The sequence below is a fragment of the Equus quagga genome, chromosome 1 (assembly GCF_021613505.1).
Source record: "Equus quagga isolate Etosha38 chromosome 1, UCLA_HA_Equagga_1.0, whole genome shotgun sequence".
In the NCBI taxonomy this organism is placed as follows: Eukaryota; Metazoa; Chordata; class Mammalia; order Perissodactyla; family Equidae; genus Equus; species Equus quagga.
In genome coordinates, this window is record NC_060267.1 from 78,851,558 (window position 1) to 78,870,903 (window position 19,346).

General features: G+C 41.9%; 1 protein-coding gene across 4 annotated transcripts in view; it reads right to left on the bottom strand.

The window, feature by feature from the left end:
- Positions 1-19,346, bottom strand: part of ASTN2 (astrotactin 2) — an 826,144-nt gene that overhangs the window by 297,980 nt on the left and 508,818 nt on the right. For all 4 annotated transcript variants that reach the window (XM_046684656.1, XM_046684665.1, XM_046684648.1 and 1 more), the window contains exon 12: positions 12,886-13,052. In XM_046684656.1, coding sequence (XP_046540612.1) covers positions 12,886-13,052 — 167 coding nt within the window. The remainder of the gene's footprint in view (positions 1-12,885; positions 13,053-19,346) is intronic.

The window sequence follows — 19,346 nt, forward strand, 5'->3', positions numbered from 1 at the left end:
ATGACCCTGGTTAGGCTGTGCCAGTTGGAGGCAGTAGAAATCAGGCAGTCTCTTATTTGCCTTTCCTCCATGGGGTGGAGTGAAAATTTGTTGAATCTGACCACAAAGAGACTCAGAGACTCATATGGGAGAAGGACAAAGATTGTGAGATGGTTTGGGAAGAAAAATGTACCCAGGTTGCAGGAACCAGTAGTTGATGCTAGAGATATAGAATCCACCTACAGGCAGGAAGTAGACAGGCAGAGCTTAAAACTTGATCCAAGATTACTCCACTGAAAGGCTAAGAACGTATCCTGCATGAAGCAAGCTGTCACTCTTCCTCCAACCCCCAGTGTCCGGAGCTGATGCACTGCTTGTCTTTCTAATATTTACATGTTTCTGCCCAAAGTACGGTGGAAAGTTTCTCAGAAGGAGGCCTGTCATGCAGCCTTGGTCAAATCTATTCCCCTTTCTTTTCGCATCTGCTAAATAGAAGTAACTCTGCCTTAATAAAGTTGCAGTCCAGATGAAGTGAGCAGATGAATGTGCAGCGTATGTGGTAAGTACTTGATGAAGGCTAGTTCCATCCATCTATCAGGAGTTTCCCAGAATATATGGACAAAGAATTTATTATTGAGTAGAGCACTTGCTTGTGCTCTCTTTCTCACTCTTGCTCTCTCCACACACACACACACACACACACACGCTCCTGTGAATAAACACATTTTTGTTATAAATCATTAAACATTTTTAACATCATCAAAGTCTATAGAGTAAAATGTGGACATTCCTCATTTCCCACTCCACACATATTCTTACTTCCTGTTCTAGTGGTCGTCACTGCTAACTATTATGTATATATATTTTTTCCATAATAAACTTATAAACAGAATTACACTATACATTGTTGTGAAATATGCATTTGTACCTAATATTATTTCTTAGAGATCTTTTCAAATCAGTATTCATATAGCTCTATCTTTTTAATGGTTATTTGGTATCACACAGTATAAATGCACCATAATGCTTTTAGCTAATCTTTATTGATGAGCCTTTTGGTTGTTTATAGCTGTTTGTGATTACAAATGGTGCCATAATGAAGATCTTTGTACATATATCACTGTGCGCATGTGTGTTCCTATAAAACCGATTCTTAGAAGAGGGATTGCTGGGTCAATGTTTTATGAATTTTTAAATCTTGATAGATCTACTAAATGGCTGTCTGTAGAGCCTTTACCAGTTTACAGTCCTGTCATTGACGAATGAGAGAGCCCATTTCCCACATCTTTCATTTTCATTATTGCCAATCTGGATGGGAAAAAATACCTTATTTTTGTTGGAATCTGCATTTCCCTGATGCCTGGTGGTGTTCGCCATCTTGTCACGTTGTGGTCATTTGTGTTTCTCCTTCTGCAGATGGTCTAGCCGTGTTCTTTGACCATTTTTCTATGGTTATCTCTTTCTTTACTGGCTTGTACGTGCTTTGCATATTTTCTGAAGAGTTGTCCTTCACTTTCCCTATATACTAACATTTTCTTCTCGTCTGTACTTGTATTTAATCTTGCTTTTGATGTCTTATAACCTCTCTATCTTGGTCCTTCATTGCTTCTGAATTTCGTGGGATGTTTAGGAAGTCACAAGATGATAAAACATATTTCTGTATATTATTCTAGATTTTTTTTAGTTTTTTATCGTTGATTATTTAATCAGTATGGAATTTATTTTTGTGCATATTGGGAGTGTTTATTTTAACTTAATTATTTTTAAAATGGGTGGACAATTATATGAAGGGTCCATCCTTTCACTAACTAATTCAAAATGCCATTTTGTCATATACTAAATCCCTATGTATACCATGTACATATGGTTGGAGTTTTTATTTAGTTATCTGTATATTCCTGCAGTAATTCTGTACTACCTTAATTACTAAAGGTTTATACCATATTTCAGATATAAAGTAAGTCTCCTCCCCATCATGAATGCTAATTTTCTTTCAAAGATCCCTCACTATTCTTAGTCATTTTTCCCTTCAGATGAATTTTAGAGTTGGAATTTCATGCAAAACCCTAGTGAAACTTTGGGTGGTATGGCATTGAATTTGTAGATTAAATTGGGGGGAAGTTTAACTTTTTTTTCCCTTTAAGAAATATGGATTGAGAGTCAATGCTGTGCTGGGCACTGCTGGAACTGTGGCAGATGATGTCTTCTGCTCATCACACTGGGTCCTCTTTCTGGACACACACTGTGGATGATGGGTCCAAGCTTCCCTTGCAGCTGGGTTAGAAGGACCACATGACGGGATTCTGAAGGATGGAATCTGTATTGACCTGATATAAGTCACTGCCACACCCAGCCATTCCAAACATCCTGTGATTCTTAAGCCCTCTCTTCTCTTGCTATGGCAAGCTTGGGGACCACCTGTTCCAGAAGCATACTGCAGGATGGAAGAGGACTGCCTCGATCACAGTGGACCTTACATGATCAAGAAATAAACATCTGTGTGCCAGCTTTTGATTTGGGAGGCTTCCTTTGTTACAGCAACACAGATGATCTCATCCTGGCTGACTGATACAGCATCTTTACAGCTGGGAGTCCTCTAACTCAGAAATATAGTTTGCATCTCCATTTATCAAATGTTGTTTTAAAACCTTCCCTGAGACTTTAGACTTTTGGTCACAAAAGTCTGCTTGTATCTTGTGGGGGTATATTCATAGGTATTTACGGGGTACACTACATTCTAGAGGATACAGGCATGAGTTTTGGATCCAGATCACCAAAGTCCAAATCCAGATTTCACCTCTTACTAGCTGTGTGACCTTGCACAAAATGCTTAACCTCTCTGCACTTCCTTTGCTTATCTATAGACGTTCCCACCTCATGGAGCCACTGTGAGGATTAAATGAGTTATGACTCGAATATAGGATGCCCAGACATACAGGAAAGTGATAGCTTCTATTATTAGTCTTTTCCATTTCAGGAATAGGATCAATTTTCCACTTATGTTTTCCCTTATATTTTTCTAGTTAGCTATTGCTGATATTGAGGAAAGCTATTATGGATTTTTGTAAGTTGGTTTTTCATCCTACCACATAAGGAGCTCATCAGTTCTAATACGTCTACCAGATTTTTCTAGACGGATGAGAATATATTTGCCTAGTTTGAGTATTAGGGATATGCTAGGATTATGGAATAAATTAGAGAACTGTCCTTGTATTTTCTTTCTCTGGGTTGGTTTACATAAGATAGAGGTTATCCATTCCCTGATAATTTGATAGGGCCTAGCTATAAATCCCCGAGTCTTGATGTCTTTTCAATGGTAGATATTTAGCTCTCTTATCATTTGATTTTATGTTATCTGCCTCTTTAGATTTTTCTACAGCATCATGACTCAAACTTGGTCATTTATATTTTCTAAGAAAATAATGCATTTTATCAAGACTTGTGAATTTATTGGTATAAAGTTGTACACAGTATTCTCATTAAATTTGTTTTATCTTCTGTGCTTCTGTGGTTATGTCTCTAGCTCATTCCTAATGTATTTATTTGTGTTTTCTCTCTCTCTCCTTTGAAGAGCGTTTTGCATTTTATTGATGGGGTTCCCTTTTTTTTCCTATTTCGTTTATTTCAGCTTTTATTTGGATTAATTCCTTCTTGCTGCTTTCTTTGACTTTGTTTCATAATTCTTTTTCTGGCTTCTTGAGTTGAATGCTTCATTTGTTTATTTTCGATCTCTCTTGTTTTTGAATCAATGCCATGGAGTTCTGACTCCTGCTTTGCCCATATTCCATGAGTTGGACACGCAGCCTTCCTGCTCCTGATCATTTCTAAAGAGGTGGTGATTTGAGTTTGATTTTTTCCTACCCAAGAGTTACTTAGGTTGTTTTTTTGTTTGTAATTCTCAAGTAGATAGATTCATTTGCTAGACAGATTGTTGTTAATATCTAATATTATTGCATTCTACTCTGAGAATGTAGCTTGTATAATTTCTACTTTGGGGAATTTATTGAGATTTCATACCCTCCTACTTAAAGGAGACACAAGGTGGCAAGTTCAGATTTTGGATCTAATTTAACCTGATTCAAATAGACGCTGTATCATCTACCAGCTACATGACCCTTATCAAGTCTGTTAACTTCCCTAGGCCTCAGTGTCCTAATCTATTAAATGGGATAATAATAATCCTCATCATAGGGCTGATGTGAGAATTAGAGATAATTTACATAAAGGACAAAAGAGTATCTATTATGTAGTAACCAATTACTGCGTCAGCTATTGTTATAATGATTATTAATGTTATTATGACTATGCTATTATTATCTATGATTGCTATTTGATCTATTAGCCCATTTGCTCTTCCCAGGGAATGTAAATATACTTCAGTGGTTCTCAGATCTTAGTTGCTGGCTTCTTTCTAGATCTAGATTTCTTAACGTCAACAAAATTGCACTTCTTTGACTCTTTTTTTTTTGCTTCAAAGTACACATAACTGGGAACTTCTATGTGCCGTTCATTGGAAATAAATTATGCATTTGTACATTATGCATATATTTTAAATATGTAAATGTATCTATTTATACATATGTAATTATAACATATAAGTTAAATATATACATTACATATATATGTATGTGATGCATATATGTATGTACACACGCATTTATGTACGTAATGCATATATGTTGTATACACACACATAGACACATATATGCAAAGCTCAATCCTGCATTCAAGATTCCACAGTCTACTGGAGCTTTTTTTTCTATATATGACCTAATTCACTCCTTATTACAACCTGTAGTAGGTACAATAATGTCCTCCCCCAGCCCCAAATGTTCACATCCTCATCCCTAGGACCTGTGAACGTGTTTACCTTACATGGCAAAAGGGACTTTGCAGATGTGATTAAATGGAGAATTTGGAGATGGGGAGATTATTCTGGATCATCTAGGTGGGCTCAATGTAATCATAAGGGTCCTTATAAGAGTCTAAGAGGTAGACAAGAGTATCAGAGTCAGAGAAGGAGATACAACTTAGAAACAGATTGGTGAGAGAAAGAGACAGAGACAGAGACAGAGACAGAGAGAGGCTGTGCTTCTGGCCTTAAGTCTTGCCAGTGCCTCGATTTCAGAGATTCTGATGTCCACAACTGTAAAATAATAAATCTGTGTTGTTTTAAGCCACTAAGTTTGGGTACTTCATTACAGAAGCACTTGAAACAAACGCATAACCCTCACAGGGAGGTATTGCTCCCACTTTCAGATGAGAAAACTGAGGTTTAAAGAAGTTAAGCGACTTGCTCATGGAGATACACCTTGTCAATAGTGGTGCCAGGAAATAAACCTAGGAGGTCATATTTCAAGGAGCGTGTACACGAGTGTGTGCAACTCTGTGTGTGCGTGATTTTAGCCATATTACAGCTGCAGGTTCATGGCGATTTTCTTTTGCCTGGGGGTGGCAAAGGATTGAGGCTTAGCAGGAGAGGAAGAAAGGGAGATAAAAGGCCTGGGTATGATTAGTGAGACCCTTAGAGACCCAGGGAGAAAACAAGAGATAAGGACTCATGAAGGCAAATGGTCCTTTGAGTTTCGAAACGTGAGCAACTCTCTCCCCCAAGCCACCTCAGGGCACAGGATGATTTATGCAAAGGTCTGTTTAGTTGTTGGTTTCTTTTTTTAAAAAAATTTTATTTTTGTACCATGCGACATAATTATACAGCTCCTTTAGAACATTCTGTCGTCTGGGAGATTTTCTTACAGAAATTCTAAAGAGTGTAGGCTCACAGGAAAGCAGCCAAGATCTGCATGAAACTATATTTATACATATGCCAAAATGAAAAACAAAATAAGTACAAAGATACAAACTGGGCGTTTTAGCTGAAGGCAAGAAATGTGTTACCCTTAACACACCCATCACATTCTAGAGAATACTAGAACTAGATGGAACTTAGGAGATCGTGCCATAAAACCTTATATGCGTTTAGCCAAGAGCATATTCTATTTAGTTGTTATAGCAACATTAGGAGATGGGTACTTTCATTCCACCACTGCCACCGAGGACCTTGAGGTTTGCATTTTAAATTCCTTGACCAAGATCCCACAAGCACTTTGGAAAAGCCAGGACCTTGACCTTGACCTTCTTGCTCTAAATCTAGTGCTCATTCCAGTCGAGCACACTGACTTCTTCCAACCTGCTTGCTTTTCAAAAGAGGAAACTGGGACCTAAGAGAAATGGCATGTATACAAATTTTCCAAGCAGAGTACTTACTTATTTATTCACGTATTTATTCTCGCAGTCATTCATGCGTTCCTGAATGGTTTATGGAATCAATAAAATTATTTATTGAAATGCGGAGACTAGAAACTAGTTTTCTTTTTTTTTGAGGAAGATTAGCCCTGAGCTAACATCAGCCACCAAATCTCTTTTTTTGCTGAGGAAGACTGGCCCTGAGCTAACCTCCATGCCCATCTTCCTCTACTTTATATGTAGGACGCCTGCCACAGCATGGCTTGACAAGCGCTGCATAGGTCTGTACCCAGGATCTCGACCAGCGAACCCCAGGCTGCTGAAGCGGAATGTGCAAAATTAACCGCTGTGCCATGGAGCTGGCCCCTAGAAACTATTTTTTAAAATAGGAATGGGACTCAAATCCTAGAAAAAACTTAAGAATAGAGAAAAGTTAAGGAGAAGAAGAACTCAAGGACCTGCACATCATATAGGCTTGGACCAATGTCAGGGATGAAGCTGAGCATCCTGCTCCAAGGCGAGAGAGAAACAGGTGCTGGCTCAGCTTTCCTGATCCTGACACCTGCAGGAACTCCCACCCTGGGGTCATCGGGGCGGAACCCACAGTGACCTAGCAGCAAAGGCTCTCGGCCGCATGACCCCACTAACCAATGTCATGGGAGTCTTTCTCGTGAAGGTCCTCAGAATTATCCCAACATTAACCAAAATGAAGACTGGTAAAACTACTCTCAGAGTGCTCTCCATCTGAAGGTTTCACTCAAGGGGAGAAAGGAGTGTTTCTAGAAAAGCCATTTTGAAGGTAAGATACTCAAGGATATTCTTTAGAAAGGAAGGAAGGAAGGGGCCGGCCCTGTGGCATAGTGATTAAGTTCGTGCACTCCGCTTTGGCAGCCTGGGGTTTGCAGATTTGGATCCTGGGTGCAGACCTATACATTGAACATCAAGCCATGCTGTGGTTGCATCCCACACTCAAAAAAATAGAGAAAGATGTGCATGTATGTTAGCTCAGGGACAATCTTCCTCAAGCAAAATGAGGAAGATTGGCAACAGATGTTAGCTCAGGGCCAGTCTTCCTCACCAAAAGAAAACGGAGGAAGGAAGAAAAGGAAAGGAAACAGAATTCCATGGGGAACTCTGGGCTTAATGATATAACATATTGTATCTACTCTAAGACCCCCAATACTTGTAAGAAAGACTATCATTTCACCTAACATTAAGAAAAAAGAATTAAACTCTGTCAAACCATTGATAGTGAAATGCATCCTAAATTCAGGGATATTAAAGTATGGAAAATATGGGCACTTTGGAACCAATGAAATATGATATGTTTCACCACTGCAGGACTTATCAGAGCCTTTACTAACCCCAGGTGTCCCATGACCTTCAAAGGCAGTTGAGTGCAGAATTTCCCATGTGGGCTTGACCAAAGAGCTTCCCTCTTTTGTCTATGAGAATCTCATAGAACTTGTGTTCGATAGAAAACACGGAACCTGAAAATATCTACCTGAACAAATGGATGGACTTTGTGTGCTTCCATCAGTTGTCTGTGAATATGTCTTACACCTGAGCTTTTTCAAATGTTTCAAACAGCAGAGAGCACAAGGTGTGATGTTTGACAAGAAGCTGGCGTGTGAATGTCCTATGTTAACTACGACACATAAATTCCACTTCCTTCCATCAGAAGTCAGAGCGGGGAGAGCTCAGGCCCAGCCTAAAAGTTGGAAATTGTAACAAAACAAGTGCTTGAATGAATGTCCCCTGCCCGATACCTCTTCGTATTTACTGACAGTCAAAATTAACACCTCCGTCTGCATTCTCTGGGTCAGTGTTTTCTACTGCTGGAGCAGATTTCAGCTTCAACGACGCAAACAAGAGGCTTCCAGTTAACGACAGATATTAAACACATGTATTTCTCTCCTCTCCCTCCTAAAATCACATTAAAATGACATTAAACAGATAGGCTAGTAAGGACTATTTGAGGCTGGATGTGCTCTTTGAGCCCATATTTTTAAACACATTTCCAGTGCATTTTAAATTAAATTATATTTAAATATATTCAAATTAGGAGAGAGAAGCTTGGGGTTTCTCCTCTCCCAATTTCACCTCCTGACTGGCTGTGAGATCCTTTTGGGATTCAGTTTCCTCCTCTACATAATCTGAGAAATACCAAAACTTCAAAAACGTTGATGACACTGCTCATTATTTCTTATATAGGAACCACCTCTCTTAGTGAATTATGTCAGGAAAAAGTGTATATCCTCTAGAAAACAGAACAAAGCAAAAAAGACTCCCAAAACTACAGCCTTCCTTTTCTCAAAGAAGGACAACTCTATAACCTCTTATGTTTTTTTCTGTTTCTTTTGTTGATAAGAAGCACAGAGCTTTAAATTTATCTCGTGTTGAGTAACTCTTCCATTTCAGGCTCCAGAAACCATGTTTTCCCTTTCTGTTCTTACAAATGGCTCTGATCGGTCCTATCTTTATATTATCCATTTTTTTATGGGCTGGATTTATGTGGATAATATTAAGTTCTCTTGGAAGAATGCACAGTACAGATTGTAAACACACATGCACAGAAATGAAACAAACTTGGTTGCTAGGTAACGTGCCAAGGTCTTCCAGGGAGGCAATGCTCCCTCATCTATAAGCTTCATTCTAAATGCTTCATCTTAGTATCAGGTGACCTTCTCAGCCTATCTCCAATTTACCTGCTTCTCTCTACCCTACTGGTACCTGAGTTCTAGCAATGTCAATCAGGACCCACCGAGGCTCAGCCACCCGTCCTCAGTGTCCTCTTTTGCCCATGATGAGAAAGGACTTTTACTCAATGCTCTTTGCATGCTCAGCATCCTACAAAAGACCAGGCACACAGTAGGCACCACAAATTTTAGGTAGCTGAATCCCTTAATTCAACAATTATGATTTTGAGGAAGTCTTTGGAGCAAGCAGTGGGGAATGACAGTAGGGACACACAGATGACTAAGACCCCAGTCCCCGTTGTTCATACGGTGACAAGACAGAAAAGCAGGTAAGTCAACAGAGCTATGGGGCCACCACAGGAAGAAACACCAGGGGGCTGTGTTTCCCCAGCGAAAGGATGCTTTACTCAGTTTTGGGGAACTTGACCTGACTAAGGGGTGACAACCAGGGCAGCCAGCCAGAGGTCCCGTCTGCAAGAGGTGTCAAGATTTCACTGGGATAAATTAGAATCTGAGGCTAACTGTAAATGGCCGTCTTCCTTGTAAGAAGATCTTAGGGTAGAAAAAATACAAATCAAAATAAGACACGAAAAGAGTCCTTTCTATGCACGTCCTATCCCCACTAGATAAATATTGAGCCAATATGCAAATAGTATCCGCTTGAAAGGATGAGGTATTATATTACCCAGCTCCGTGGTAACTGCACATCCCACTCCTGCACCCCTGTGGGGCTCAGAGAAGACTTGCTGGAGAAGATAATGTCAGCACCAAGACTTGAGCATGAAACGGAGCTGTCCCAGCTAAAGAGCCACCGGCAAGTGGAGGGTGGCGGGGGTACAGCAGAGGAGGAATGAAGAGGCAGACAAAACAATGCCGTCAAAGCTCCAGAGGCTGAAGCCAAGGGGCCTAATTCAGGAAGAGAGATGTAGCTGGAAATGCAGCGGAAAGGCTGGACTGGGACCAACTTCCTTAACCAAGTTAACAGAGGAACTTCATTTAACAATTATTAATTGAGCACCTAGGTGCTGTCTTAGGTGCTAAGGATAGAGCTGTAAACAAGACCTACAATTTAGTCATTGAATGAGTAAATGAGACGGCTTTATACCTGTTAGACTAACTTAACTCCCATTTACTGAGTGCCAGCCGCTGTGCATGTATAATTTTATTTAACCCCCATAATGGTGCTACAGTCACACCTGATTCTATGGGAAAGAAGAGGCTTAGTGAAGTTTAATGACTCCCCAAAACCACATAGCTAGAAGTGGCCAGAGGCCAGGAGTGACATCAGATCTGTCTGAACTGAGACTAGAGCCCCATGGCATGGGTTTGAGTCCTGATGCCCCCACTTAACCAGCTGGGTGACCTTGGGCAAGTCACTGAGCCACTCTGTGCCTGGTTTTCTCAACAGTAAATGGGGATCACAAGAGTATCTTCCTTGTAGCGTTGTCATGAGAAGTCGATGGGCTAATATGCACAAAGCATTTATCACCATCATGGCATATAGGAAGTGCTTAATACATGTGAGCTGCTATTATTAACCTGGCAGGAAATGGGTTATTAAACCCACACCTACCCAGAAAACTCTTAGAAAGGCCACAGAGCTTTGAGCCAGTCGGGAAGGTCCCCCTGAGCACGGGTTTGCTTAATTCAATGGCTTGCCACTTCTCTACCTGCTAATGGCTGTTATTGTTTTGTTTATAGAGCTTCCAACAAGTGTGGGTAATTTCTTATTTGCATCCTTAATAGACAATTTTCAAAGCGTGTGGACGCTGCAGTTGGTTTTAGGAGACCGGGTTTTCTTTTCTTTTTTGGCCTGTTTATCAGCAGTCGCATGCGCTTCAACAGCCCCCAGCACATTGCCGCCCTTTCAGTCTTATTGAGGACTTTCAGAGACCTATTCCAGTAGGGGAAGGTTGCTGTCCTGTCTCATAGACCCAAAACCAAAAGGCTGAGCACCTCAGGGCACTGAGCAATGGAGGGGCCATTGTCACTACTATGCTTCACTTTAGTTATTTTCTTTAAGAAATACATATAGTGGTAATTCTTGTGCAAGGCACTGTTCCAAGCATTTTACAATTATTAAAGCATATTTTGATGTAACTAATGTAATGCATTTAGCCCTCATAACAACTCCACAGAGAGATACTATTATTATCCCTATTTTACAGATGAAGAAACTGAGGCACAGAGATGTTAAGTAACTTGCTCAAGGTCACACAGCAAGGAAGCAGTGAGTTGCACTACCAGCCATATGACCTTGGGCACATTACTTAACTTTAATGGAGGAATACACATTAAGTTCTTTGTACTCTTCACAAACATCATGATATTGAGGTCGATATTATTAAAATTTTGGAGATGAGGAAACTGAAGGTCAAGGGTCCCAAGAGGCTTGCCTGACGTCTAAGAGAGAGTCAGAGGGGGAGCTAGGATTAGAACCCACGTCTATCGATGCCCCTTGATGGAAGGAAAGGAAAGTGGTGATAGTTTCTATGTCAAAATCCATTACTGCCGTTGCTGCTGCTGTCACTGTGGTTATTTGCAAGAGAAGGACCCCCTCCCCCGCTCCCGTACACGGGGAGAAAAATAACAATGATAAGAACACAGCTGATTCTGTATTCAAGCCTCAGATCTCAGCCCATGCATAATTTACTCAACACGGCCCTGCAGTTGCTTAAGCTGAGGAGAGACCTATAAATTCAGGTCTGCATACGCTAATTTATGTCTTATTTATTTTACAGACACACATCTAGGGCTTCCAGGAGCTGCTCCAACATCTGCTCAGAGGCACCTGCAGCCCCAAGTATCACTGGGGAAGGCGGAGACCCTGAAATAAGCCCCAGAAGGAACACTGGACCCCACGGACTAGAGCCAGGCAGGTAAAATTAATTTTCGGTTAAACTGAGATTGAACCCACTTACATTCCCCTGCCCCCTTTTTCATAATACGTAGGACTGAAAAGGTTGTTAAATGCCTTATTCTGCTTGTCTCTCTTAGGAAAGCACTGAGCACACTTCAGCGACTGACATTCTTACACAAGCACAGGATGATTTTTCCAAGTCGCAGAATGTCAAAAGATGAGCACATTTTCTAATACGAAGACGTCATCAGACAGGGAATGAAGAAGAGAAGAAAAACGGCTGCCACTTTTTTTAGTGCTGAGGCCCAAACACTATGCTAGATGCTCTCTATGACAGAGGGAACTCCTGATGCGGTCCTTAACATGGAAAACAAGGAAACTTGGAGATACGTTAGGCATTGTTGTCCAAAGATCTTATTTCACAGGTGGTCCAACTGCAGCCCAGAGAGGGAAAGTGACTTGTCCTAGGCCACTCAGCAAGTTGGACCCAATGTGTGCCCCTTCTTCAGTCTCAGACTAATTGTAAAACTCGGTTGAGTTCTTAGCATGAGTGAGCCCTTTGAGCTTGGCCTGTGTGGTTTTCTTTACACCTCCCCTCTCCCAGTGAATTATCCTCACAAATAAGGGCATTAGGACTTAGAGGGGCTAGCCTCTGAATTTGCACTGCTAAATTCCTGCAGAAACAGGGGCAAAAGCCTGGGCTAAGTCTGCGTTCTTAAGCATCACATCTGCTGGTTTCTTGGTGACACCTTCAAGGTGTCTGCTTTTGCCTCCAAATGGCACTGACCAGGACGGCAGGGAAGATGCAGAAGGGACAGGAGGCTTATGTGGAAAAAATCCTGACCCGGACGCAGCCTGAGCATGGATTCCATTATTATAATTATTAATCAGTTATTTGTTTCTCTTCTTCCATTCTTCTTCCCAATACCCAAGAGAAGGTTATAATCTTGCCTTTTTGCCTCTTGGGCTGACAAAGTGGAGGCAGAAAGGCCATTTTGTCCAAAGTCAGGCCCAGCCTGGCCGGGCTGTAGCTCCTGACCGTTTTTCTGCATCCCCCGCTGCCGTGAAGGGAGTGGCTGGGCTTTCTCGGGGACAGAGACTCACCCGCAGAACATGAAGATGGTGCTGGAGGTGGCGTCGTAGGGCAGCGGCAGTGTCTGCTGCAGGCAGAGCTGCTCACAGCCGCCGTTGAAGCCGTCCGAGCAGTCGATGCCTTTGGAGTGGTCGTAGCAGCCAGAGCCGTCCTTCATGGGCCTCAGCTCCTCGGGGCACTGCTCGGAGAGAGAGCAAGAGGGGAGTTATGGCTGAGGAGGTGGCGGGTCCCACCAAGCCCTCTCCTCCCACCTTCTGAAAAGGTGCATGTGTCGGGTACCGATGAAACAGGTTCAAAGTTTCCTTTGGCCAACCAATAGCTGTGTGGCCTTGGACAAGTGCCTTTACCTCTCTGAACGTCAGTGTGCCCATCTGTAAAATGGGACTTTTGTCAGTATCTACCTTGCAGAGTTGTGAGAACGAAGGGAAATGATGACTCAATGTGCTGAGAACATTGTGGCTCATACAGCATCACACAGCAAATGTTAGCTGCTATTAATATTGACATTGCTGGGATCATCACCATTATTGTGTTTATTATTATTGTCCAATAGGGTCTGCTGCTATAAAGGTCACTTTGGGAGGCAGCCAGATATATGGTGAAGAGCTCTACCAATTTGAGTTAAATACAAGCTCTTCTTACGGTGCGATCCGGGGAAAGTTACTCACCCTCTCTGAGCCTCAACTTCCTTATCTGTTAAACAGGCCTAGCACCTACACCTATGGATTTGTTGTGAAGCTTCAGTTGGATCATGGGGGTGCATCCTTTCCTTCAGAATTCAGCATACAATTTGGTACTCATCAAGGTGAGTGCTCTTCCTTCCTGTCTTGAATTTGTCTCTTCTTCCCCATCCTTGTGCCTGGAGTCGTGAAGAAGATTCCTGCATCCCACGACCTGTCTGCTGGCCTCCAGTCTGGCCTCCTCTACCCATCCTCCTAATGGCCACCAGAGCGATACTTCTAAATTCACTTCCCCGGCTTAAATAAATAAATGCATTTTTAACAGCAACACCTTGAATCTTCCTTAAGCTGATAGTCAAGGTCTTCCACAGATAATTTCAAATCCTCTGCCCAGCCATGTGCACCTCCCTCCAGGAACCCAATGGGATGCCTCTGGCTCCCCAAAAACCCCAACGATTCCAACCTCCAGTGACCTCAGCCAAACACTCTTGTGAGTGTGCCTGGCACCTGCTAAGTGCTCCGTGAGCGGAAGATCTACGGCAGGGGCGAATGACTATTTATCTAATTTAGTTTTCCTCCATTTGATGAGGCTGAGCTCATCTTCTCCAGTCCAGCAGATGGAGAAGCAGTTCCAACTCTCCTTCGTTCCAGAGAGAAAATGAGGTACTAGGTTTTAATTCCGGTCGCCCTGCTGGCATTTGCTATCCACAAAGATTAACACCCAGAGCTCAGCCTTCCTCATCCATCATAGGACATCACTGATTAAAATGCCCTCCCAGTGTACCTCCCCTCCCAACCAGCTCCCTGGTCCCCTCGCCAAGCCGTCATCCAAAACAACATCAATAACAAAACACACACAAAAAAATTAATTTACAAAAAAACCACAATAACAAGAAAAAAAAGGTCAGCCCTCTTAGAAATTAAATTTTGCCTCAGAAGAATTCATAATTACAAATGTATGAGAGAGTTCTTCGAGACATTGGAGACTGGCGCCAGGAAGGGTGACGGAGAAAGTAGGTTATAAATGGCCTTTGTCAAGCGGCAGAAAGGTTATAAAACTGGCTACATTTTGTGCTTAAAAAGAAAAATCAATTTTCCATGTGAGTGAAGTGTTGTACATATTAATACAAGCTCAGAGGAGGCCCCTGCTTGTCTCTGAACATTCACTGTCAGACAAGAGGACCCCTGGTCATGGGGTGATTTGGAGCCATTTGCTGGTCGTGGGGGCTGGTCTGCCCATCTGCAGAGCCTCAGGGAGGAGCCTTAAAAAGAACGCCTGACCTTTTCATCAGGAAACTGTAGATATCTGGGCCAGGGGGTTACTCACAGTTCTTTCTATCACCTGCTGATTCCTTACCACTGTTGTTCTTTTTGGTTTTTTTTGAGGAAGATTAGCCCTGAGCTAACTACTGCCAATCCTCCTCTTTTTCCTGATGAAGACTGGCCCTGAGCTAACATCCATGTCCATCTTCCTCTACGTTATATGTAGGATGCCTACCACAGCATGGCTTTTGCCAAGCGGTGCCATGTCCGCACCCGGGATCGGAACCGGCGAACCCTGGGCCTCTGAGAAGCGGAACATGCGAACTTAACCACTGCGCCACCGGGCTGGCTCCCCACTTTTGCTCTTTACAAGAGTATGTTCTATGATCCAGGCAGAATCTAAACACTTTACTTGTTTTTACTTAGTTAATCCGTCCAGCAAACCGAGGAGATAGTGTTGTAGGCTGAGAATGGCTCCCAGAAATATGTCCCCATCCTAACCCTTGGAACCTGTAAGTGTCACCTTCTATAGGAAAAGTTTTTGCAGATTGACTAAATTGAAGCTCTTGAGACACGGAGACTAGCCTGCATTATCCAGGTAGGTTTAAATGCTGTCACAAATGTCCTCAAAAGAGAGAGGCACAGAGAGATTACACCCAGAGAAGGCCACATGGAGGTGCAGCAAAGACTGGAGCGATGTGGCCACAAGCCCACAAATGCTACAGCCACCAGAAGCTGTAGGGACAAGGACGGATTCCTCTCGAGAGGCCTTGATTGGAGCCCGGACCTGCTAACATCTTGATTTCGGACTTCTGGCCTCCAGAGCGGTGAGGGAATAAATTGCTGTTTCCTTAAGCCTCTGGGTTAGCTAAGCCGCTCTTGAATTCCTAACCCTTAAAAAATTGCGTGAGATAATAAATGCTTTTTGTTTTGAGCCGCTCGATTTGGGGATCATTTGTGACGCAGGAACAGATAACTAATACAGTGAGATAAATCTATCGAGTGTTTAGCACGGCGCTCAGCAAATGGTAGCTGCTGGGATGGGTGTGTTTAAGGAGCTGAGGATCCAATTTGAGAGATAAGAAATATACCTATCTGTCAGACGGAGAACTAGTTACAGAAAAACACGAAGAAGTGCAGTATAACTTGAACGGGAAAATGAAAACTCTGCAAAGGTGAGCGACTGGGGAATACTGGCGTAGCAATGCCCTGGTCAGGAAAGTCTTCTCAGAGGGAGGAGATGTCATTGGAGCAAAAGGGAGACATCCTGGTGCACTAGAAAGGAAGATCATGACTCCTGCCTTGTGACTGTGAGCAAGCCCTTGAACGTAACTGAGCCTCAGTTTCCTTTCTTTAAATGGGGGAGGCAGCTTGGAGACAAGAATATGGGACCAAAGTCAGTCCTGCTTCCATCCAGACTTTGTGACACTGAGCTCTAGGCATGGGTTTTGCAGCAGAGAGAACCTCGGTTTTCTCATCTGTAAAATGGAAATAATAACGCTTCTCTGGGAGGCATTTCTGGAGACTCAACGAGAAAACAACCTGCCTGGCTCAGAACCTCCACATAATACGCACTAAATAAATGAAGGATAGGGGCCGGCCCCGTGGCACAGTGGTTAAGTTCCCGCGCTTGCTTCGGTGGCCCAGGGTTCACTGGTTTGGATCCTGGGCGCAGACATAGCACTGCTCATCAAGCCGTACTGAAGTGGTGTGCCACATATCAAATAGAGGAATATGAGCACGAATAGTAGCTCAGGGCCAGTCTTCCTCAGCAAAAAGAGGAGGATTGGCAGCCAATGTTAGCTGAGGGCTAATCTGCCTCAAAAAGAAAAAAAAAAAGAAAAGAAAGAAATGAAGGATAAATGAGAAATTGATAGATGAATGCCTCCACCCCAGTAAAGCCTAACTGGAACTATTAGCTTATTTTTTCTTTCTCATCCGTCCTTCATTGGATAAGTCCTTCATTGGATAAGTCCTTCATTGGATCATTTAACGAAGATTTATTGAACATCTACTCAGTGCTAAGCAAATGAGCTGGGTACTGGAAATGAGGTGGTAAACAACACAGATGAGACCCTGCTCTCGTGGAGCTTAAATTTGAGAGAGGAGACAAATGATTAAGAAGTAGACAAATAAAATGATTATTTCATAGAGTAAAAGGTGCGATGAAGGGAAAAAAATAAATGTATGTGATAAAACGTGAAGGGGGATGGAGTGAAGAGGCATAAAATGAGCATTTGAGCCAAGCCTGAATGATGAGTAGACTCTCCTGGGTGAATATGAGTGGGAAGGGTTATCCAAGGGGGAACAGCAAGTATGAAAGTCCTGAGGAAGGAACAGTGTTGGCCTATCCATGGAACAGAGGAGGCCAATGCAGTTGAAGCTCCATGAGACACGGGAAAACAAGGTTAGCATAAGGCAAGATGTGAGAGGGAGAAGGGACGAAACCACTTAAGCCAGGAGTTGGCACACTATGGTCTGCAGGCCAAATCCAGTCCAAGGCCTGTTTTTTTTAAATTATTTTTTAAATTTTGATATAATTATAGATTCATATGCATTTGTAAGAAATAATAAATTCAGAGAGATCCTGTGTACCCTATGACCAGCTTCCCCCAATGGTAATGCCTTGCAAAACTATAGTAAAAATATCACAACCAGGATATATACATGGATAATCAAGATGTAGAACATTTCCACCACGACAAAGATTCCTCCTGTGGCCTTTTTTAAGCCACACCATTCCCCACCTGACTCCCTTCCTTAATGCCTGGCAACCACTAATACATTCTCCATTTCTATAAGGTTTGTCATTCCAAGAATGTTCCATAAATAAAATCATAGAGTTGTGACCTTTAGGGGACTGGCTTTCTTTTCCCCCACTCAGCATAATTCTTATATTCATCCAGGTCACTACAGGTAACCATATTTAGTTCCTTTTTTATTGCAGAGTAATATTCCCTGGTATGGATGTACCATAGTTTATTTAACCATTCGCCTGTTGAGGGCATGTGGGTGGCTTCCAGTACTTGGCTATTATGAATAAAGCTGCTATTTGTTTACGCGTTTTTGCATGAATGTAAGTTTTCATTTCTCTGGGAAAAATGCCAAGGAGTGCAATTTCTGGGTCCTATGGTAGTTGCATGCTTAACTTTTTTTAGGAAGCTGCCAAACTTTTCCAGCCTGGTTGTACTACTCTACATCTCCACCAGCAATATATGAGTGGTCCAGCTTCTTCACATCCTCATCAGTGTTTGAAGTTGTCAGTATTTTTTATTTTAGCTGATGGGTATGTCATAATATCTCGCTGTGGTTTTAATTTGCATTTACCTAATAGTTAATGATGCTGAACATCTTTTGTGTTTATTTTCCATCTGTATATGCTTTTCAGTGCGATATCTCTTGATGTCTTTTGCCCATTTTCTAACTGGATTGTTTGGGTTTTTTACTGTTAAGGTTTGAGAGTTCTTTATATATTCTAGACTCTAGACTTTTGTCAGATATATGGTTTGCAAATATTTTCTCTCTTACTCTGTAATTTGTCTTCTCATCTTCAAATGAGCTTTCACAGAGCAAATGTTTTTAATTTTGATGAAATCCAAGTTATCATTTTCTCTTTTATAGATTAGACTTTTGGAATCTAAGAACTCTGTGCCAAGCCCAAATCTCAAAGATTTTCTCCTTGTGTGTGTTTTCTACAAGTGTTACAGCTTTATGTTTTACAATTAATTCTGGGATACATTTCGAGTTAATTTTTGTATAAGGTGTGAGACTTATATCGGGGTTTGGTTTTTTTGACTGTGAATGTGCAATTACTATAGCACCCTTTGTTGAAAAGGCTCCCTTTCCTCCATTAAACTCCTTTTGTTCCTTTGTAATAGAACAAATTGAGGGGCTGGCCCAGTGGCACAGCGGCTAAGTTTGCACACTCCACTTCAGTGGGCCTAGGTTCACAGGTTTGGACCCCGGGTGCAGACCTACACACCACTCATCAAGCCATGCTGTGGCAGTGTCCCATATACAAAGTAGAGGAAGACTGGCACAGATATTAGCTCAGGGCTAATCTTCCTCAAGCAAAAAGAGGAAGATTTGGCAACAGATTTTAGCTCAGGGCCAATCTTCCTCACCAACAAAACCCCAAAAAACAAAAAACAAATTGAGCTTATTTGTGTGGGTCATTTCTGGGTTTTCTATTCTGTTCCATTAATCTATATGTCTGTCTTTACACTGACAGCACAGAGTCTTGATTACTGGAGCTTTATAAGTCTAGAAATAGGGTAGACTGACTTCTTCCATTTTGTTCTTCTTTGTCAAAAGAAGTATGGCTTATTCTAGTTTCTTTGCCCTTCCATATAAATTTCAGAAAATCTTGTCTACATCTATAAAAAAACACACTGTGGTTTTGATAGGAATTATATTAAACCTTTATACCAGTTTGAAGAGAACGGAGATCTTCACTATGTTGAGTCTTGCAATCCATGAATACAGTATGTCTCTCCATTTATTTAGATCTTTATTGATTTCTCTCACCG